This window comes from Sebastes umbrosus, chromosome 23 (genome assembly GCF_015220745.1).
Source record: "Sebastes umbrosus isolate fSebUmb1 chromosome 23, fSebUmb1.pri, whole genome shotgun sequence".
Taxonomy (NCBI): domain Eukaryota; kingdom Metazoa; phylum Chordata; class Actinopteri; order Perciformes; family Sebastidae; genus Sebastes; species Sebastes umbrosus.
The window spans coordinates 4,069,456-4,093,901 of NC_051291.1; the positions used below are offsets into that span (position 1 = coordinate 4,069,456).

The following is a 24,446-nucleotide window of genomic DNA, read 5'->3' on the forward strand; positions in this document are numbered from 1 at the left end:
GGAGCGTTCACTCCTCCTCTCCACCTCTGCAGCTGGTGGCCAATCAGAGGCCAGTGATGCCATTCAGGAATCACAGACACACCAGACAACCATGACATACTGGAATACTTTACTCTCAGCTCCGTCTCATTTTACCAGACTAGACACACACAAAAAAAGGTGTACAGAAAAAATAAAACATATATAAGATCGACTAAGAAGATGTTTATGCATATTTGGACTGCTTGGTGAGAGATGGAAATAAATGATAATAATATATATATATATTAAAGTTGTCTGGAAGAATAATTCCTGTACCTATTGGTACCTGATTGTATTTCCTCCCATGCTGCAGTATAAAGAACAGAGGATTTTTTAAATATATATATACTATAAATGACATAAACCTGACATAGATAGATATTAAAATGTAGAAATAGGTCACACACAGTTACAGTTACATGATTGGCTAGAAATTAGACATAAAAATTACTTTGTCAGATAGATAGATAGATAGATAGATAGATAGCAAAAATATACCAATCACATATACAAGACTCTCCGTAGAATATACTATATATATATATATATATATATTAATATCAAAATATATATATATATATATATATATATATATTAATATCAAAATATATGAGAAAAAGCAGTCATCTTTTCCAGTTGTTATTTTGAAATCAAATTTGAAGCACAAGCTTATCATTCCATCTACATATAGATATATAGAATTTTTTTTTTTTTAGATATTTTACAGCTGCAACTCATGATCATTTTCATTATAATAATAATCAGCCTATTAGCAATGTGATTAATTGTTTGACCGGTGAAATTCTTGAAAATTGTGACATATACCCGTCACAGTTTCCCAAAACCCACGATGACGTCTTCAAATAACACGTTGTGTCTGAGCAACAGTCCAAAAAACAGAATTTAATATCACATAAGACAAATAAAAAACGATAAATTCTCACAATTAAGCAGCTGGCGTTTTTGTTTAATAAGTGACTTAAATGATGAATTGATTATCAAATTAGTTGTTTATCAACTAAATGATTCATTTGACTAATTCTGACAGCTCTAATATAGTTTTCCGTCTATCTAAAAAACAAATTAATATAAAAGATTATCTGCTTTATTCTTTTATTTTAACAGCATTTTGCTTTTTTTTCTCACTTCTCACCCAGAGTCTCACTTAGTCATCCTGCACACCCCCTGACGCCCCCTTAATTAGTAATACTTACAGTGCATTGAAAGCAGGGTGCAGCCAGATTCCTTCAGTTTGCTGCAATCAGAGGCAACAGATGACTGTTTATCTCCAAAAACAGTTAGAAACAAGAGCTGTGAAGGAAAACAAAAGAAGGCTCCAGTTGTCTTTTACACATTTGGTGTCTACGCGTGGTGTTTAAGCAGCTTTCATTTTATTTATTTTAATATTTTTAGTTAATCTTCAGCGCTTAAAGTAGACATTTCAGCGCTACCTGTGGCTCACTTAGTCAGATTTTATTCTGAAATGGATCCACTCAACTTACTTTCAGGGCACGATCAGTCAAATTAGCCAATTAAAAGTCTCTTTTCCCTCCTTCCTGACTGTGTTCGTGGACCTGAGTGGAGCTTTCGTTATCGCTGCAGAGGCTTATCTGCAGAGACTGAGGGAGCTATGTCAAGCATTGACTCTACTCACGGTTATATAACCAAGCCAGAAATAATCAAGTCGGGGAACTCTGACCCTTAATGTGCCTTCATTAACAGTTATCTCAGATTAAAGGACCTGCATGGCCAGATGTAGACTATATGTTGTACTTACCGCGGCATTGGTGAGATTGTGCTTCAAATTTCTGTTTAAAAGGGAGTTTGATTCAGGCGGCAACCTCCAGGTCTGAAAAGTGAAGCCAATGCTGAAGTGCCTTAAACTTGCATTCTTTCTAATATCCAGCAGGGGGCGACTCCGAGAAGTCTGATTGTATAGAAGTCTATGAGAAAATGAGCCTACTTCTCACTTGATTTATTCCCTCAGTAAACATTGTAAACATGAGTTTATGGTCTCAATCGCTAGTTTCAAGTCTTCTTCAATACAACATGATGTTCATTCAGTAAATGATGGTCCCATTTAGAGTCAGATAGACCATAAAGCAGGGGATGCTTTAGGGCGTGGCTACCTTGTGATTGACAGGTCGCTGCCACGGCGTTGTCCGGTCTGGGTGTTGTCCGTGTTTTCGTCTTAGAAAATCGTTTTTTTTCTATTCTATTGTCATATTCTACCAAAATGGCCTGTGTTGAACAATAAAATATTATAAATAATGATAAGCGTTTTCAGTCCAAGTTCCGTCTCTTTGCTTCTATACTCTTTAACCTAATGGACAAACCAATGGATGACGTCACGGTGACTGCTTCCCCTTTTTATATACAGTTTAGTCAGTCAGTCTATGGTTTAATTTAAAAAGACAACTGCTTTTCTTATAATTTGATATTAAGAAAAATATTGTCATTTATTGACCACTAAATTAGACTCTTTTGTCCTTGCTTTGCAAATAGAAACATTTACTCGAGCTTATGATGACACAAACAGGATATATTGTTTTAGACTAGAATCATAACACAGGAAATGTCTTGAATTGTTTCACAGTTTCCATTCACCTTTCACCCATGACTCAGGCTCACATCAAGAATTCATCATCCACTATATTTTTTTCCTTTCACTATATATATTTTCACTTTTACCCAGAAATTAAGCCGGTGTTTGTACAGCGGTGCGTTCAGGTACTGTACATCAACACATTCCTGGTTTCAGGCCAGCAGTTAGGAACAGCAGGACGTTAACCATCTGCAGAAACATCACAATCATAGAGGTCGTATTATTTCAGCCTCCGACCTGAAGTCTGAACCAACAGATTTGTGACATTCCTTAGTTAGACACTGGATCGGCATGCAGGACAGGTGGATTTTACATTTTTGTATGCCCAAAAGAGGCGACGTAAACGGAAAAGTTTCAGCCTCACAGGAAGTAGCAGGGAGGCTGGGGAGAGGAGTGATTCACTTGTGCAATGCTACATATGACTTCACTCATACATAAAGAGGTAAAACCGCCCTGCATTCCTAACATATGTCCCAAAGATAACAAGTAGAATCAGGCTGAGAGAAGGAAACAGACCTAATAAGGAATATGTTACTGCATCAGTAGCGGTAAAGGGAAGTCCACCCACTCATCATTATTAACATCCAATGTGAAATCCAGTCACTAAACTCAGTAATGCTGTGTTACTCTGATCATTTGTGTGTTACTTGTTCGCCGTTTGACCGGGAGTTTGATGGAGGGTTGATATCAGTTGAGTCTCTGTGTGTTCAGGTGATAAGACTGGTCCAGCAGCTACTTGTTAGTTTGCTTCAGAGGCTGGAGATGTGGGGAGGAGGTTAGCAATTACCAAAAGAGGAGAAATGAGACTCTCGGTTACAAAGTTGTTGTCCAAAGTTTTAGTCTTATGTACATGTCGTGCTGCCACGAGTTAAGCCTTGAATCACCTGTTGTCGTTCAGAGTTGCATCTTCACTGTGAGGGCAGGACTTCTGTGGCGTTGTTTGCAGTCAAAGAACTAACTTTTGATGTTCATTTCCACCCAAAACCACGGTATCCTTTTCTAAAACTACACGTTTAATAGACAAATCCGGTGAACTAGCGGCGCCGCCATTACTGCGGTGGCAAGTCGTAGTGTAAGGACGGTCGGAAAGGTAGTGTGACTCACTGTCGGCTAAACAGTATTAGCTGGTGACTTTCAGCCGAAAGCGTTCATGGTTGCTCGTAGTAACTCACGTAAATGGTGAGTAGATGAGTATGTATTTAAAATGGTTTAAAGTCAAATTGAAGGCTTTTACGAGGACACCTACATGTTCTGTTCGTGTTTTCAACTGATGCCGTCACTATGAGCAACCACGAACGCTTGATCCCGACCGATTAATGATGTTTACTTTGTGGTCATTAGGTTTCCCCTAGTCAGAGCAACTAACGTTATGTTTCACAGTAACGCCACAGTTAGATGATTGAGTTTAGAATTTTATTCTGTGGGACCACCGCAGCTCCTAGACAGTGTCTTTAGTCCACTAACATTAGCTACGCTAGGTAAGCAGTGTTAACATAGCTGATGTTACTTGTTTCATCATGTTATTAGGCTCAGGCGTCAGGCAGCTGAAAACTGCTCAGGTTCTTCCCGAACTCCTAGACATCGTTGTCAAAAGTAACGTTACGTAGAAAGTAAAGGTAAAAGTATTGAAATGTGTGCGTAGTACGGCAGGAGACTTCTGGTATTTCCCCGTATTCGTTGCTTGGGGTTGTGGGGGATTTGAAGTTGATTTGAAGTTGTTTAAAAGGCGCCTTTGGCCAAGTTATAATTGTCCAAATATAGTGCTCCAGGGATGATGTATTTTTGCAGCCCAGGGAAAAATTCATAATGACATGGACCAATTTCTACGTCCACAAGAGCAGAAAGCCAACGGAGCTACATACGTTAAGTTATGTTTTTGTTCTGTGATTGATTGTTGGGTACATGTTTGGCCCTTTGAGAGTCATCTGCAGACTCTCCTGTGATAAAGAGCTATAAATGAACTTGAACTTGCACCAGCGTCTGTCTGTGTATGCTCTCTTTAATCTGGACAGAAAGCAACGAGTTCGACCTCTGCTTTCTGTCAACAGCCCTTCTTGAAAATGTTTACGAGTTTACGAGGCGGGTTGATGGAAATGGGGGCTTTCAAAAGGGCAGCAAATATTTATTGTACAGTAGTGAGTATCAAAAAAATGATTTAGATTTTTCCTTCAAGAGTGCACAGTTGAACAGAGAGAGAGCTGCGCACCATATGTGTGTGGGATCTGTCTTCTTGCCCTGCAGCTGTCCTCACATGATAGTTCAGACCACCATAAAGTAGACGAGGCCTTCCTCTTATGTCTCAGCCCGACAAACAAGGTCACTGTGTTTGAATGTTGTAGCCAATAAACCAATAAAATCGTGGGCCACTTCTTTGCAAAAACTGTGTGCTCCAGTTTAACTTTACTGTCAGAAATGGGACAAGATAAAACGTCTCCAGAATATTCTGGTTACGTGCGTCTCTCACAGCTTGTAACTTTGACTCGACTCAAGCAACAGGGAAATGATGTCACCCAACTAGGCCAACGTACTGTAAGCGTAACGCGGACTGAAAAAGTCCAATTATAGTCAAAAAGAAAATGCATGTTTTGAGGCTCGCCGGGGGAGCAGACAAACAGCATTGTGTACCGGAGGTCTTTAAGGCGTGCGCGGTTTTGGGTCGACAAAAGACAACACAGCGGCTGACTCAGAGGAAATACCTTTCATCCGACTGACAAGCCGCTAAAGAGACACAGGAAGAGGCGAAACTGGAAGAGATAGCACCGCCGGGAGCGACGGTCACCGAGGGACAGCGTCCAAGCCCTGACTCACTCGGCCCCTGTTGCACAGCCCACGTGCCGTTCCGGTTAAATGGGACAGACAGGACGTCCCCAGCTCTGTGCTGTGAGGAGGACGGGGCAGTGGGAGTCGTGTCACATGAGGAAGGCCGTAATTGGATGTTTCCCTATAGTTGCGAATAGTGTTGACCTCGCTTCTCGGGTCGCGAGGAGGATTTGGGATCTTGTGGTTTGACGATGGATCTTTCTCCAACTTCTTGTGTGGCTGATTTGTCAGAGAGGAAACACCTGTAGTCCGCTGAATAGACTGACTATTAATATCTCACAATGTGATCATGGGTAGGATGGTGATATTACATAATTGGTCTGGAGTGACATTAGATAATTGTTGCTTTTATCTGAACAATGGAGTCTGAATTGATGGAAATGAGCTCAAAGTTCAGTATCTGAGCGCCGTCAACACGGTGAGATAACGGTTGTTTGACTGGCGTTCTCGTCCTCGCCCTCCCAGTGGAATAAGAAGTGATATGAAGGCCTGGTGGCGCTTTCATTAGCCGCGCAGAACATTCTAACAGATGCTCACCGGTTTTCCAGCTCCAGCGGGATCTGTCATCTGACGTGGAGTTAAGACATCAGAGAAGGAAACACAAACACGGCCCTGACCCACGATCCCCCTCACAATGGGACTCCCCCCCCCATCCCTGCAATAAAATATGATGAACGGTCAGTAACTTCCCACTCAGGCGGGCCAAATGCAACCACAGCGCTCGCTGCTCAGACGCCGGGTCCCCTGTTGTACTCTACTGTACATATTTGGTGTGCACGCGGTCAGGAAACCCCACAAAATGACTACGTTGTATTACGGCATGAGACACCAGGCCTGACCATAAACACGGGCACATGACAGCATGGAAATAGCTTTGAGGAATTCCTTAAGGTTGAGGGAATGCCTAAACTGGGTCTGGTGCTGAGCACAGTGAAAACAAAATGGTTCTTAGCTTCAGTCTTATAATGCTTTGTATCCTGCAAACTAGGTCACCGTACAGTAGCAGTAGTCCGTTACATTTTCATTTAAGTAAACATAGAAATTAGATATAGGAAGAAATGCAGTACTTTGACCCCCCAAATACACAGATCTATATGTATTTATATCCAGTATACATACAGCGATCAGTCATAACATTAAGACCACCTACAGGTGAAGTGAATAACATGGATTATCTCCTTACAATGGCACCTGGCAGTGGGGGGGGGATATATTAGACAGCAAGTGAACATTTTGAACTTTGAACTTTGTGTTGTAAGCAGAAAAAATGGGCCAGCGTAAGGATGTGAGCGACTTTGACAAGGGCCAAATAGTGCTGGCTAGACGACCGGGTCAGAGCATCTCCAGAACTACAGCTCTTGTGGGATGTTCCCGGTCTGCAGTGGTCAGGACCTACCAAAAGTGGTCCAAGGAAGGAGAACCGGTGAACCGGCGACATGGTCAGACCCGAGGCTCATTGATGCACGTGGGGAGCGAAGGCTGGCCCGTGTTGTCCGATCCAATAGAAGAGCTACTGGAGCTCAAACTGCTGAAAAAGTTAATGCTGGTTCCGATAGAAAGGTGTCAGAACACACAGTGAGGAGCAGTTTGTTGCGTATGGGGCTGCGTATATATAATATCTCTATAACTACTAGGACTGTCAAAGTTAACGCGATAATAACGCATTAACGCCACTAATTTCTTTAACGCATTAACGTCGACCTTTCGGAGGTTGCAGCGGGCTCAAGGTTAAAGCTAGAGAGAAGAACTGGTATCATATTAAACTAGAAATCCATGTCATACTAGCTTGTCACGAAGGAGGCTGAATAATGCTCCAGACTTACGCTGTGTTGTGGCGAGGAAAAACTGGCATGGCCTCAAGATATGTGAATGTAAATGGGTTCTATGGGTACCCACGAGTCTCCCCTTTACAAACATGCCCACTTTATGATAATCACATGCAGTTTGGGGCAAGTCATAGTCAAGTCAGCACACTGACACACTGACAGCTGTTGTTGCCTGTTGGGCTGCAGTTTGCCATTTTATGATTTGAGCAAATTTTTTATGTTAAATGCAGTACCTGTGAGGGTTTCTGGACACTATTTGTCATTGTTTTGTGTTGTTAATTGATTTCCAGTAATAAATATATACATACATTTGCATAAAACAAGCATATTTGCCCACTTCCAAGAGTATTAAATACTTGACAAATCCCCCTTTGACTTACATCTTGAAAATAAATGATGTGCGATTAATTTGCGATTAATCGCGATTAAATATTTGAATTGATTGACAGCCTTATGGAGAAGAAATCAAAGTTGAAAGGAGAGTGATTATTGGATCTACATGCGAACATAAACACAAGTCCAAATGCTAATATCGCTCTGTGCTGTGTCATCATGTATTCCAGTGGGAATACATGATTTGTGTTTGTATTTTTGGCCATTTTTCTGCTCATAGACAATTTTAGACTTGAGTTCCTACAATTAACTGTGAATACTGTGTGGTGACACGACAATGCTAGGAAGCTACATCCCTCCAGCTATTACCAGAAACCTGTGTGTGTGGTGATCACTGGGAATACAGTACCAGCAGTGATGGGCTCTTAAGAAGATCGAGACTGAAATGCAAAATGTGTTCCTCAGATAACCACTTAGATTGTTTTGAGAAAGGAGAACAAACCCACAAGTGTGTTTACCCAAACATGCTCCTCTATAAACTAGTGTGTTATTCCATCTCAGCATCATAGTGTGCCCTATTAATTTGCCTCAAGTAGAGTTCATTTGGAAGACACAGTAAATCCCACCAGTGTTTCTTTCTTCTGCTCAGAAGACTGTTCAAAAAGCCAATGTTTCCCAGAAACCTGGGCAGCGGAGGGAAGGAAGGTGCGTGTGGGAGGACGGCAGAGAAAGTTAATTTAGGGAAGATGGTCGAGGGGGAGAACCAGTGAATCACCGGCAGGTCGGAGGTCAACAGGGTCCTCGGGGTGCTGACGTCACACAGCAGTGGGAGGGTGGAGGGCTAGATGGTTAAATTTAGAAATGACATCACAGTGTCAGGACATCCCCATCAGTTGTTTCCTCTTGTCTCAGCATATGTAGAGTTTAATTCCGAAACCTTTTGAGAGTTGTGCTATCTACCCGCGATGTTTGGCAGGAAGGAGGCGATTAATGAGTTACTGTTTTTAGGAATGAGTCATCTGACCTTTTGCTTAAAGAAGAGCTATTATTTTAAGAATAGCTTCATGTCACCGTCTCTGTGGGAAGTAGAGAATGCCACAGAAATGACTGTTTATGATGTAACATTTCAATAATCCTGTGAGACCTGTAAATCTGTAAGCCATGTTCTATTCAAAGTTCATTCAGCAGCAGGTTGTGATTCTGGATACGCCACTCTGCTCAAACAGTCTTGTTGCACTGCATTGTGGTCTATTCTTTTCTCGTAGCATGGACTATAAAGAGAAACAGGCCTTTTGTCCTCTTTTACAATGGATGTTTGATATTTTAAAGGTGCTATAAATAATATTTTTTATTAGGGTCAGCGATTAATTGCATATTGTCAATAGTTAATCGTGATTAATCGCAAATTAATTGCACATTTTGTTATCTGTCCAAAAATGTATTGTAAGTTTGGATCGTTATTTAACCTAGTATGACATCGTTGGTATCAATGGATTCCTTAGGTTTTTGTAGTTTTATATGATGCCAGTATCTTCACTCTCGCTTTGAGAATGAACCCGCTACAACCTAAAAAATCGCAAGTTGCGTTAATGCGTTAAAGAAATTAGTGCCCTTAAAAATTAATTTGCGTTATCGTGTTAACTTTGACAACCCTATTTTTTATATTAACAATGAATCAAATAACTATGTGTACTTGTAGTAACAAATCCACAGATAATTATCACCTGACTCTCCAGTTTCACCCCAGATCTATGGAGCGTTTTAGTGTCTTTCAGCTTATTGTTTTGGTTTTATGGGCCACAGTGTTTACTGTTTTGTTTTTTTTTCATTCTTACCGCTCTACAAGTAGCTATTTTCAGCAAAAAGCACATAAACAAAGTTAGTAACTAGCTTGTGAACACAGTGGAGCATTTAGCAGCTAAAGAGCCAGATATTTGGTTGGTGGAGAACAAAACGGAGCTAAAAGGAGAGTGAATATTGGGTTTATGTTCATCAAGTGGCCAGAAACACGACTCCAAATTAATTTTAAATTTGCTCTGTGTTTATTGGATATATAAATAGGCAACAGTTTAGCCAGTGTTGTTTTACAGTTTCTAAGGCTGCCCCCAAGAGGCCAAAAAATGAATTCATTTATATTCAAGATCCGTGGTTGGCAACCTTTTTGAATTGAAACCCCTTTAAATGAAGCTACGTCCACTTGTGATCCTTCATCAAAGGTTATGACCTTAGCGTAGATGTGATTTGTATGCCTCTGTGCCAATGACAGCAGTGGCCAGAAGGCGTTATGTTTTCGGGAAGTACGTATGTCTGTCCCATTTTTGTGGTCAAAGGTCGCTGTGACCTCACGTCCGTCCCATTCTCATGATATCTCAGGAACGCCTTGAGTGAATTTCTTCAAATTTGGCACAAACGGCCACTCACGGATGAATGATACGATTGGTGGTTAAAGGTCACTTCTAGTGGTAATTCTAGTTCCTTCTCAGATCGTTTCACTTGAAGGATGTTATTTTAAAGGTCCTGAGAGGGTTGAAGTTTTTTCCTTTTCTTGTAATAGTTTTACAAGAAAGGAAAAAGGAAAACTTGGAGAAAAAATAATTTTGTGAAACAGAAACATAGTGTATGTTTTTCTTTCTTATCCTTTTAATTAACTTCTGACCCCTTAGATTTATCTTGGGACCCTTGGAGCTGTCCTTTGCTAAATAAACATCTGGACATGACGTCATGTGTCTGCATTTGCTACGTTGCCCACAAGACAATAATAAAATACACCCATCTCGATGGAGAGATCCCACACACTTCTCCAATATTTGTTTTGAGCTCTGATACTCTGCTGTTGGGAGTTTTCCCCTTTAAAAGCTCTTCTTCTGGATGGCTCCGTGTTTCTGTGGGTACTGATGAACCTTCCCCTGGTTGAGACCAGAGGGTGTGGGCTTTGTTGACCATAGTTCACCATGATTTGCTGTACAAACCACAGCAGGAGGTAAGTCATCCCACATTTATTTTTACGGCTGGAATCCCCCATTAACCAGACGGGAGACTCTACACAAACATTTATGCACAGCATGGAAACGCGGTCGCATATCGCAATTCTTTTTCTAGCTGTTACGAAATTCATAATGGTGTTTAGATAGCTTGCAATAACAGCGTCTTTGTTAAACTTGCAGAGGGGATCTCCTCCCGTTATCTGAGTCACATCACAAATACTCAACCCTGTGTTGCATTTGTTCCTTTGTTTCTTCTGGAGCTGTTCATTTCATTTAGAAATGGATATCTATGTTGAACTAATGCAAATGCCCCCAAAATGTTAGCATCACCCTGGATTCCCTCGAAAAAAAGCCAATGGGGTTATTCCATTGGGGTTTTGGATTATTGCAGAAAATAAGCTTTATGGCAAACAAACGTTTATGATACAAGGTACATATTTTGTTCGTAAGATAATGAACTTCACTTTTATGATTTTTGAAGCATAAGTGCCATCGCCAGAAGTAAAAAGCTAATGTTAGGCTATAAACAAACTACACCACGGTCGCATGAACGCGAGTATAAACAACAAGGCAGACGAGTCGGCGTGATGACGTTTAGTTGTCATTTAGCCACTTGTTAGCAAACGCCTTTTTTAAAGACACATAAAGGCTTCAAAGTTCACACGCAGGTTATTTATTGATGTATTTTATATGGTAGAACAAAACTCTTAAGCTTTTGTTAACCACAGACCGTATTTCAGGCATCTAACTGAAAATCCATTTTTTAAAAAGCATTGACTTCCAGACGAGGGAACCGGAAGTGCTAAAATGTTAACTCATTTCCGGGTTTTAGAACTCATTCCTGTAGCGCTCTATAGTAAATGTGAAATGGATTTTTTTGCAAAAACAAATAGATAAATAGAAATAAAAATGAATAAACAATCACAAATTGCCATTAAACCAACTTTGTTTTTTAAAATTCCATACCATTCTCCAGTTGCCAAATTATTCTGTATGTGGCCTATTTAAAGTTCCTGTGAGGAACTTTTAACTGGTTATGAAACTCTCAATGTAATACTGCTGCCTCTGTATGACCAACCTAAATAAACAAGACCATCAGTAAGAAGATTGGTTATTTCTATATACAGTAGTTATTCTTAATGCTTGTTATCGGTGCTAAAGGGTTGGATTCCACGCGGAATCAGACGAAATCATGCAGGTTCACCAGAAAATCCTTCAGCTCGGACTTCAGCGGGGCCTCCGGCAGCGACCATGACCCATCACGGAATAGAGATGGGTCATGATTTTCAATTTTTAGAATAGTCTTTCAATTATAAAAATCAAATAGTGTATGCGACTATCGTCTTCTCTTAAAAACTGACTAGTTTTCGAAAAATGATCAACTAGTTCCAAGTGACAGACCGAGATCTGCAATCGGAGCTCCAGCTTATAAGATAATAAATTCCTGTTATTGAAATATACTCAGAGGATTGCACAGCCTTTCTAGTGATTTATGATAACTAAGTGCATCACAGTCGTTGCTTTCATATCGCTGTAGTGTATTACAGAGAACCACCCGTTCCTGCTGCTTGCACAGCCGGTTTAAATACAGGCTAGGTTCGCCACATCCAGCTGTTCCAAAACATCTTCCTCCTTGATGTTCCTCCTCTCTCCTCCCTATGTACCGTGTCTTAATTGAAAACAGTGGCGGCGCTGACATACGGGCTGAGCCCTGGTATGCGCTCTGCAGAAGCCCGCCTTTCCTTCCTCGGCTGTCAAAAAAGTTGCTGACTCCTCATTGCCTCGTGTATGCATTCATTCTCTGCGCCTTATCAGCGACAGAGAGCTGGAACCATTTCTTAATATGTCCCAAAGTTACTGTCATGTTGAGTGAGTGTGTTTGCACCTGTTGCACTTCATGGTTTAATTTGTAGTGTAAATCAGTGGTGTTCAAAGTCGGACACCGTGTTCCCCATCGGGCTGCTCCAAAAGTTTTTGTCTTTCACATTATTGTTCTTTGTCTTACTTTCATTTGGCTGATAATCGTGCTTTATCATGCAAGTTTTAGAACTACAGTTCCCATAATGCTTTAGGCTACAACTTGAGCCCTGTTTTTGTTTACATTTTGGCATATTGGCACCATTAAAAGTATAGCTGAGTTAGCTATTAGCAGATCCTGTTTGCATCGTACCCGTTGATGAACACAACCATCGCTGGATTACTTTGATACCGAAGAAAACGGCATTGATTCTTAGGAAAGTTCTGGAGTTATAAGGAGTGTCCTTTTCTGAGATAATGACTCCGAGAAGGAGTGTGATTTTTTTTTTTTTTTTTTTTTTTTGAATTTAACCCTTGGGTCTATATTACAAGGTTTACAGTTCAAATAAATTGAACAAGTTCACTGTTGGACCATTTGAACAGTTTAACCTCTTAACTTAACTTGCCTGTTGCTGCTTTTGAATACTTTTTCATTCTAACTTTATGGGATCTCTGCTTCGGTGAGCCGTAATATTCTCGATAATGTTCCATGAAACGGTGGCACACCACTGAGTAAAGCCCAGTGTAATGGTAGTTAAAGCGACACTCTATCCGTGCCGTCAAAACCACACTCCCGACGTCTGCTTTGTATCCTGAATGTTATAATGACGCTGCATGTTTAGAGCACCCGGTTTCCTTCATTTGGTGTACTTTCTGTGGAGACAGGATATTGGGGCAGGAAGGAATTATTCAAGGAAAGACTGCGTAGCATGTCTTCTCGGAAACCACGTGGGGACAGAAAGGTGACTGACTTGTAGGGCAAGAACTGCCAGCAATGTGTGGCCTTGACCTCTGACCTCCCTGTGTGTGAATATGTGGGTACAGAAATGGGCTGGAGTCACAGAAACAAAACAAATTTGACCTCTTTCTGCCTGTTTAGGTTTCACATTTATGCGTCACGTTGCTCACAGATGCAGGTTTGGATCCACGATTGTTTTCGCCAGCACCACTAAGCTGAAAGGATTGAGTGAATGATTCCATTCAGCCTTTGGATCATGAGACAGGGAATCCAAAACGGCACACAGTCACCTCATTTCTGCTCAGCCTTTTCCGAGACCTAATACAGCAGGAGTCCTTGGAAAATGGGAAAGAAACATCACTTTTCCTTTTAGACGGAGAGGAATGTGGCACAGCGTTGATGGTTTTTGCAGGATTGGCTCGCCCAAGGCCCGTCTGTCCTTTTTCTTCTGAAGCAGGAATGTAGGTTAGTGAATTGATTAACGCTAATAAGGCCTGTCCAGGTCCCTATTACAGCACGACCGCAGAGAAGCTGGACTGAAATAGCTCCGCTTTAGTACAGTCTGGACATGTACTTAACACTGACTTTCAAACAAATCTCTGTTTATTTAAAACGAATGGACTTGGACTCAAGTAGTGGCTGTGTTCTGTTATTAAACGATATTGGTTAACCATCTGTAATATTAACCACCTGTGAGATCACTGAGATATTACAAGCAACTCTCTCATAAGAGCAGTTTTTGTCAGAATAAGACAGCATGAAGGGGGATTTATAGTTGTGTGTGTGTGTAGGGGTTGTGTTGTACCTTAGGCTCATAACCATCATAGCTACGCTAAAGGGCTATAGCGTAGCTTACGTGCGCATCCTCAAAACTGTAACTACAAGGCGGATTTGGAGATACCACATGGAGACTACAAGAACTGTGACTGACAGAAAAACTGTATGAAAACGGCAAAATTCAATGAAACTTCCTCAATTGCGAAGAAAAAGGTTGTACACTCCATTGAGGTAGTTTTTGCCTTTGTCGACTGATCAGCTGTTTTTCGCTGTCGGCGTCTTTTCGGATATTCCCATAGCTTGTCTTCATGTCCGGACAACAGGAAACGTGGCCAATACTAGCTGAAGTGAAAGAACAATTAAAACTTGCCCAATTGAAACAAATTCCTGAACCTCTCTCCATTTCTTCTATCATAGATGGTTAGATCACCCAAGCTGACTTGTTTTGTTTTCGGTTCGCAACCTCTACTTCTTCTTCTGCTCTGTTTACTGGCGGATTACAGCCATGCGTAGCCTATAGCGCCAACTTCTGACCAAACCACGCTGTAGCCCAGTTTATTCGCTTCAAACCAGTTGATAGAAATGCACCTAATTTGCATTTTTTGTTTTTGCGACATTTCAAAAGTTTGCTTAAAATTCGCTTGATAATTGAATGAGAAAACAGCTAATTAAATAAAGGAAGTTGTAGGAAGATAGTAAATGAAACAGCAAAATAGTTACCTGGGTACGCCATCATCACTCTATATCACAAAGTAAATGAAAGACTGTGAATACAGTTACTGTAGGGAATATAATGGAAGGAATTGGGTTGGCTGTGGCTCAAGAGGTAGTCCACCAATCACATGGTTGGCGGCTCCATCCCGAGCTCTTCCTGTCCTTGGGCAAGACGCTGAACCCCACCTTGCTGATCCTAAGGGGACCATGAATGTCTATACCAAATTTCATGGCGATCCATGTAGAAGTGGTGGACCTACATGATACCATCCCCAGAGCTGTTGATTTAATAAGTAGATACTGACAGCATTTTTTAACAGTCTGTACTCTTGAATGAAACCTCCACAATGAGAAAGACAGTCATGGCAACTTCCACTAAACAATCAACAAACAATCAGTGTTGTTCTTGATGTTGGTGTCATCGTTACAGCAGTTGCTTTGGTGATGTGACTCAACTTGTAATAGATATCATACCCTGTACAGATAGTTGTTTATTTCATCTGAATCTGAAGTGAAGTCATTAAGTTTTAGTGACTCGCTGTAGACATAATCACGACTGTATTGTATTTATTGTATAGTAATGACTGGCTTGAGTAAAGTGGCAGTTAAAGCGTGACACTTCCTCCAATCACTTAGCTAGTTGCTATGACAAAGCAGGTGGCTTGACCACCGACCGTCTCCGTCACTTCTCCATCATCACCTTAGCGTTCTCAGGAAGCGTCCGCCCTGGAAACTTCCATTCTTGAGGAATAAGTTGTGTTTTCCAGACAGCTGTCCTCCTCATGGAAATACACCAGGACGGACCCTAATAGAAGCCAGATGAGCTTAAATTCCACAACAATAATTGCCATGCCCCATTAGAAGGCCTTTACTGTACACACTTTAACACAACGGGCATCTTTTGTTTAGTTGCGAGTGCGGGGCGGATGTTAGCCCAGAGGGGTTACCATGACAACTTGTAAAAGTTTGTTTATGGGGGCGTATCCAGGAACCACTGTCTGTGTCATCCTTATGTCACTCTTATTTGGAACATGTGTAAAATTGTGTTTTAAAGGTTTACAGCCTGGGGAATTTAGCCTTCACGTGTTTTGTTCACTTGAAACCCATTTCAGTGCATCGTATATACAACACCTCTAAAGCTGTAATGTTTCATTTGAAAAAATACCAAAACATCACAAACAAGACGACCATCAATTGTAACAAATAAAATTGTTGAATCTTTAAAATGATCAAAGTTAGTTCCTCCAACGACAGCCTACTGATGACAGTAACTGATGTCTGTAACAGTGATACGGTTTCACTCCGTTGATTCTCCAATTTTATTGATCCGTATAGTTCAGACAGGTTCCTGCCTCCATTTGAAACGAGTCGAACGTTTACGTGCTTTCAAAGAGAGCTGAATCCAGTCCTGTCAGGTGTATGAATTCAGTCAGTAACTTAGCCGGGACTTGCATGATAAACATTATTGGTCTCTCGAGGCTCACTTAATCCACAGGCAGGGGGATTGATGTGGGCAGGCAGTCTTTGGTCCCCACTGCGGTCGGGCTCTTGAAAAGGATTCTGGGTCGGGGTACCCTGCTCTCGTCGTCTGCCCAAACCATTGCGCCGCATGTCTCCTCCTTGATGTGGCAGGTTTGAGTTGCCATAATAAAAATTAAGAGATCATAAATGCAGGATGGATGCACCATGTGTTTTGTTGGATAATGCATGTGCCCCCAAAGAACGATCCAAGTCCTTCTGCTCAGCGACTGAAGCACTGATCTGCTCTCTACACACTTTTCATTTGAAGAAGGTGTGTGTGTGACCCATTTTTGCTTGGCTTGTGTTCAATACTTCACTGTAATTATATTATTTTACTTCATTATATGAATTAAATTGGAAATAAACACCATTTTTATCACCACAAATGGCACAAATGTCTGTAATCTGAAGGGACTGATAGTGTTGTGGATCAAATGTTGGTGACTGTACTCTACTTTGGAATTACACACATACGTTTCATGATTTTCCCTCCCTATCTGTGACAGTGTGTCTATATTTAAGTCACTGACAGGCTGTAGTAATTCAGTGTAGTGCAGAAGAAGTTAGTTAGTTCAATGTTGTTGCTATTCCTACTGGTTGCTTATAGCAGTTGAAGGTCTAAGTTCTTTAAAGGATTTCTGCAAGAATTGCATTTTTTGGTGATTGGATGGCGAGCGCTTCTGTTCTGTAAACTGCTCATTAACCCCCTTATTGTCAGTCTAGCTAGGAAAGCCATCCATCCTCTGAATGCTCTAGGTCTGTAGTTTGTGGTTGTAAAGTTTCATGAGGCTGTGATTATCCTAGAGGTCACTACAGGCCATTTTATACCGTGAGGTCAAATTTCAAACCGTGATCTCACTACAATGAAATGGCTCCTATGATTACTAACATCATCACACATAAATACAATTGGTCTCATTGGATCCACAAGAGTCTCAGCTTTACAGTGATACCCAATTTATACATCACCTTACACCATTTTAGAATAATAATCTTGAGGTCAGAGGTCAAGGGGCCCCTTTGGAAATCGCCTTGCCAGTTTTTCCTCAATTTTAAAATTTAGCATAACTTTAACATTATTTAGTATTCTTCCTGACATGCTAGGATGACATGGTTGGTACCATTGGATTCCTTAGATTTTTCTAGTTTCATATGATACCAGTATCTTCACTTTTGGCTTTAAGTCTGCTACAGCCTGTGAAAAAAGTAAAGTCGGCCGATGGCGATGGCGTCCTCAAGGAGTGGAAGAGGTTAAGGACTTCTTTTATTGACAGAGGAAGATTGTATTTGATCAAAAGCTCCTGATTTGTGCTAATTGTTTTGTCAGATAGTAGGGCTGCTTTTAGTTGTGAGTGGTCCTAATATGTGACACAAATATGTCAATAATGGAGACAGTCCTTCTGTCTGCTTTCGTTTTAAACGTGCACTGTGGGATCTGCAAACTTCCAGTTCAACTATAGATGACTGTTTCTGGGATCGGAATGTCACATGGAGATGTTTGGTAGTTAGGGGAAGCATGATTTACCTCAGACCATGACCTGAGCGAGTGACTCACTTACAACAAGCTTTGCATGTGCAGCCGGAGGGACGGGATGCGCGTGGGGGTGGACGGGCTTCCCTGAAGCATTTCCATCATGTGCCAGGCCCGGTCGTCTGGCACATTTACTGTAAATGAAGGGAGCCTCTATGTTACGAAATGAAAACCTCGACTGGTGAAATCACCCACCATATAATTAGCTTTTTTAAGCATGTGACTTCTTAACGTCTTTACCACACTGGATGCCTTTTACAGATTTCTGCTGGGAACAAAAGAAGGCAGAGTGGCGCACGTGCAGCTGGGATGAAACAGTGAGCTGAAGTTTTTAAACCAAAATTTCCACATCTGAGAGCTCATGCGCGCTAATGGAGACCAAAGGCTATTTAAAGGATGGAAACTTGTTTTGTTGAACAATCTCATAAAGTTTATCAATCACTGTAAAATAAAGACTCTTCCCATAAAACGGCCTCCCTTCTGTCTGAAGGAAAGGCTCCAGCCACAGTTCAAACCAGTGACACAAGATGTTTTCTAACTTTATAGTTGGAATCTCCAACAGAGGAATATAGAAAGAGAAGGAAAAGAATAAGTTATTCAAATTGCAGATTCTATGCGACTTATATAAAACAAATTCTGTAAAAAGAAGAGTTCAAAATTTAAAACATCGTACAGATTTACAGACTAAACACCTAATCACACCAGCATTTAAAAAAGGCAAAATTTTACACCAAAACCAATCACAGTTGTCTCGGGCGACTGTGCCCTTGCAAAATAGAGTACTTCAGGAACGACCCCTTAAACCCGGAAATGAGTTAGTATTTTTACACGTCCGACAAAGAACGTCTATTGCCAAGAAGTGAAAGTCAATTGTTCGTTCCATTCATGGATGTATTAAAAGAACTGGATACAGCGTTGGAGGCGGGGCCCCGTTCATTCCTATGAGAGTTGCTCATAGAAAAGTACCCGGATCTGGGCGGAGTAGCGTCCGCTCTGTCACATGGCTTCATCACGGGGTCCCAACGTCACGCCATCGTCACGTCTTGCACTCCAGCCTCGGTCTGGGTCTCATTCACATGAACGGAGGCAAGGAAATAACTCTGGATTCAGCTATTAGTGCGTTTTACAACTTAAAAACTTAATTTCTTAAATAAGGACTATTAGAGTGTTCGTACTGGGGAGTTGATTCACCTAAAAAAAAATGATCCGCTGAGTTACAGACGTCTCTTTCCCAATGTTAGTCTATGGGGAAAAGTCTTTTTAGGCCCAATGCATCACGTGACGGACACGGAAGTTGCAGTACCGCCGGGAGGTGTAGCTTTGCTACTGGGCGCTGATGTTGCAATAGAACAGTTGACTTTCCCTTCTTGGTAATATATGTTCTTCCCGAGCGGCGGTGCTCGCTAGATACAGTAGCTTACTAACTACCCCTGCAAGTAGTCCCGACGGCACTAAGCTCTTAGAACTACATCGTTTCTGAATGATGAATTTAGCCACCAGGTTATAAAACAGCCAAAATGCAGACACAGGAACAGCCAGAATGAACCTGCTCATATGGTGTCAATATGTAAGGAGTTACTTTATGACTTACTGTACATATGATCTAACTAATTGAATTTACTTGAACTGAGGCAATTTTATGTTTATGCTGCGTGAGTCTGAATCAGAAAACAACAGTGAGCGCATGTCTCCGTCTGCCGCTCCGGTTTCATCGGGGCCAGAGGATGTGGTCGTCTCCCTCCACAACTTGTACAGCATCTGCCGTCATTGCCACACTGATGGGAATGACTGGGAGGAACATGTCCAGACAGAGTGGGTGGCTACAGCCCCTTTCACTCAAAACACTCCGACATTGTGCTAACTGCTGTGCTCTTCTCAGATACTCGCTAAAACCTCAGGCATCTCTTATCATTCGTCATGTGACGCACTCCCGTAACTGCTGGAGAAGTCTTGAACTCCTGACTGGCCTCATATACCTTAGTGTTTGTAAAACAAAAAAAAGGTTTAGTGGCTTTGTTTTAAGCCACTAAACCAATTGAATTCCTGCTAATTACAAGACAAATTTATATGGAGTGTATTTTGTGTCACATTTACCGTAGTAGCTATGTGAAGTCTCTCTGCTGCTTCGTTTTGACAGTTATTTTTTTACATCTGTCTCTTGTAAGTCCACCAACTCACTGGCGATAATGGCCACTAATAATGGCTTACGGGCATTTACAGAATTTAAAATACAGTGAGTGGCTATTGCTGAGAAAATGCTGACCATCAACAGTAATGTAACTTTAAACTTATGAGCGAAAGTTATAGAAATTGTGTCTCTATGACTACCAATATCTTAAAGATCCCTTATTATGCTCATTGTCAGGTTCATACTTGTATTTTGTGTTTCTATTTGAACATGTTGACATGTTGTAATGTTCAAAAAACCCTTTATTTTCCTCATACTGTCTGCTTGAATATACCTGTATTCACCCTCTGTCTGAAACGCTCCGTTTTAGCTCATTTAAACGGAATTGCGTTGCTAGGCAACAGTTTGGGTCCATGTTTACTTCCTGTCAGCTGATGTTATTTACATACACTGCAACAGGAAATAAACTGGAAAATAAACTGGGACACATTTAGAATGTTTACGTTTAAAACTGTGTAATGGTCTAAATATTGTATATTTGTGACATCACAAATGGACAGAAATCCTAACGGCTTGTTTCAAACGCACAATTTCTGAATATTTCTCCGTATATTGAGAGTTTTGATAGTTTAACAGTATTTATAAAGCACTCAAACCTGCTTTATAATATAAAAGACATGAAAATCTAACTTTTTACAATATGGGCCCTTTAATAATGATTTGTTTTGTATCAGTTCTAAGATTTGAACTGTAGTTAAAATGTGCTATATTCTTCCAGTAGATATTGTCCTCCCTTTACTAAATGCTTCAAAGTGGATTACAAAGTGGACTTCTCGAGTCTCACCTCCCCTCTGTATTCTGGCACTTGGGAAGTGATAATGGAGACAATTAGAGCACACTTTATCTTGGCAGCGTGTCGGCCAGGCCCGAGCCGTCAAAACCTGTCAACAGAAGCGCCGCTCACGCCCTCAAGCAGCTCGGTGTCTGTTCAAGGCTCCGCGCAAAACAAGCTGACAGCAACATTAGGATGTACAGTCCTGTCAGCTGGCGGGGAGGGTTTGGATGGAGCGATAGCAGCTGTTTGGGCGTTCCCTTCCTCCTCGTGGGTCTGAGCTTACACCATATCTCCATGCATGATTTTGGCCTCGTGCCTCTGGCCTGAACATTATCTGTTACCATGTTTATTTAATTGTCGGCTTCACCGGGAGGTGCCCGTCGCGATAATCACTGTTAAACTTTTGGATTCTTACTAGGGCTGTCATTTGATTGAAATAATTAATTGCAAATTAATCGCACATTCTTTATCTGTTCAAATTGTACTCTTATCAACATGGAAGTGGGCAAATATGCTTGTTTTATGCAAATACATGTATATGTTTTTGACTGGAAATCAATTAACAACACTAAACAATGACAGATATTGTCCAGAAACCCTCACAGGTACTGCATTTAACATAAAGAAATATGCTCAAATCATAACATGGCAAACTGCAGCCCAACAGGCAACAACAGCTGTCAGTGTGTCAGTGTGCTGACTTGACTATGACTTGACCCAAACTGCATGTGATTATCATAAAGTGGGCATGTCTGTAAAGGGGAGACTCGTGGGTACCCATAGAACCCATTTTCATTCACACATCTGGAGGTCAGAGGTCAAGGGACCCCTTTGAAAATAGCCATGACAGTTTTTCCTCTCCAAAATTTAGCGCAAGTTTGGAGCGTTATTTAGGCTCCTATGCAATAAGCTAGGCCTACAACTATGACATGGTTGGTAGCAAAGGATTCCTTCGGTTTTCTAGTTTCACATGATACTGGTATCTTCACTCTATCTTTAAAACTGAGCCGCTACAACCTAAAAATCACAAGTTGTGTTAATGCGTTAAAGGAATTAGTGGCGTTAACAAACAAATTTGTGTTAACACGTTATTATCGCATTAACTTCGACAGCCCATAGAAGTGTATGTTTAGTATCTGTATTTAAACATCAATAAATGATAACAAAAGTACAGTTTATTCTTTATCATAATTGCTGTAAACCTGACCGAAGAGCCCCTTACATAATCTGGCGTTGCTATTACATACGAGTGGGGAAAGTGCTTTTGAAACTGGAAAAGTCCCTCTTAGATTACGTCCCATTTTCACTCATATCAGTGGATTTATCAAGGGAGCGTTTAAACCACAGGGAGGTTTGAAGTAATCTGTTGATGTTTCATCCACTTCAAGTCTACAAGCTATGAGAAATAGCATGTTTGCGGTGTGTCGGGGTTCGTCCAAACCCGTCCAACCCAATGAGCTGTGGTCTTCCACCCAGCTTCCCAGAACCTCGTTCTTTCGTGTAATAAACCAACATTCTTCCGACTCCACCTCATGCCTCCTAAACTGAGCAGCTTTAAGTTCAGCGGGACGTGAATGCATGAGAGCCAGTGTGTCTCTTTACAAGGCCACGGTTCTGGACACTTCACGTACACATACAAATCGGCTGCAAAAGGAAATAGTTTTCCGCTTCTGGTCGTCTCTCAATGTGGCGTTTACCGCACGTCTGTCTCTCTGTATATTTAGAACACAGAGTACAGCTCTGAATGTTCCTACTTAGTGTGACATCCTTTTCCAAACAGTTGACACAAACAATCCCAGAGCTTCCAACTTTTATTCTGCAGGTTCTGATCTTAAAGTTAGCAGGCTTGAAGACACATTTTAATCGACCTGTTGGTGGCCTTTTTTTACTTTGGCACTAACTTTTGTAGGGGAGTGCTACTTAGATGCCAAGAAAGCAAATACAATCTCCATCACCCCCACCCAGCTATGGAAAGACGGAGGTTATCACACCCGGCTAATAATCTCATGTTGTTCTTGTCTGCAGGTTACAACCCCTTCCTACCCTGTGGTGGTCAAGATGGGGCACGCCCACGCTGGCATGGGAAAGGTGAGTTCCTTGAAATATACAAAAACACTCACACACATTCATCTGTTCTGTGTTCTGAGAGGTAAAATTAATGTTTTTGTGAATGGAGTCTGGTCTGGTCTTGAAGGCCACAATATAACGGCTTCAGTTCCCCGTCGGAAATGGCTGTCTGGTGGCGTACACTTAATCTGATATTGTTTTTTTTAAGTGGCTAAAATATGTTTTTATGCTGCTCCCGTCCACAACCGCTTTACCTCGCCGTCAGACAGCCATTTCCGACAGAGAACTGAAGCCGTTATCTCACGGTCAAGTCCAGACCAGACTCAATTCACAAAACAGACATTTTACCTCGCAGAACACGGGAGTATACAGTACATACAACCACACTTCCGAACTAACCCTCTAAGTTATTCCCAAATTTAGCACAGTTAGCTTTGCCTCAGCCAGCTCTAGCATTCACATTATGCATAACCTTATTGATTAGCTCCCTTTGGTAACCTACGTCACTGTTTTTTGCGAGCACACGAGTTCAGATTTCCTCCTTCCCCGGCTCAGATCGCAGGCATGATCACGCTCCGATCTAGATTCCAGTCGTGCGAATCAAACATGCGATATTATCACAACAGCTTTGACTGGTCTGCGGTTCAAAGAGCAGACAAGAGATCGGAAACCCAAACCCCCCGTTTTGTTCTAGTTTCTACAGACCAGTGCTGATCTTTAACATCAGTTATGATGGCCAAATCACGGTTCTAATCAGGCTGTAGAGCGTGTAGTGTGTTCCTGGTTTACTCTCACTGAGTGGATATCTGATCGCTACAAAGGCAGAGGAGTATGCAGACAGAAACACCACTGATAATATCGTACAATCCACCAGTGGTTTTTGATGTTCCCTTATACTAAAATCTGGCTGATTTCAGATGATCTGAAATAATCGCTGCATGGAAATAACTGTAGAAGGATGTCTATCATCTCTGTTGATAGATAATGAGCAATGAAAATGAGTTAAGCTTTTGATACAACAATAAGAAAGTTCACACACTCTTTCTCTCCCGCCAGTTATTTGGATTCACAGCGGCAGACGCTTCCTATATGTCTGGACAGGCTCGGTTTCCTGTTCAGGAGCCAGACGTGCTATAGCATTTCCCATAAGGCTCGAGGGGGAACTTGGCAGGCCCTTGTGGAGCAGGACCTCGTTTAACCCCTCAGACCTCACAGAGCTCTGAGAACGGACAGGACCACATGTGGGATTTTTAGGTCGTTGCTGTTTTGTTTGCTTTTGACAGAAGCTCGTAATGCTTTTTTAAGTGGATCAAAGAAAATGAATTTGCATTTTGATACCACATTCACTTTGACATTAACTTCGAAATTAAAGCAGCAGTAGGCAAATTGGAGCAAATATGATTTAAAAAAAATAAGTTATTTTATAAAACGGTCACTATATCCTGACAGTAGTGCATGAGACAGGTAATCTGAAAAAGAAAACATGTTCTTCTGTGTCCTCCATTAGTCCACTAACCTAATGACCTTTC

At 41.3% G+C, this 24,446-nt stretch overlaps 1 protein-coding gene across 2 annotated transcripts in view; it reads left to right on the forward strand.

The window, feature by feature from the left end:
* Nucleotides 1-24,446, forward strand: part of LOC119482690 (synapsin-3-like) — a 112,594-nt gene that overhangs the window by 69,807 nt on the left and 18,341 nt on the right. For both annotated transcript variants that reach the window (XM_037760491.1, XM_037760490.1), the window contains exon 7: nt 22,876-22,938. In XM_037760491.1, the coding sequence (XP_037616419.1) occupies nt 22,876-22,938 (63 nt within the window). The remainder of the gene's footprint in view (nt 1-22,875; nt 22,939-24,446) is intronic.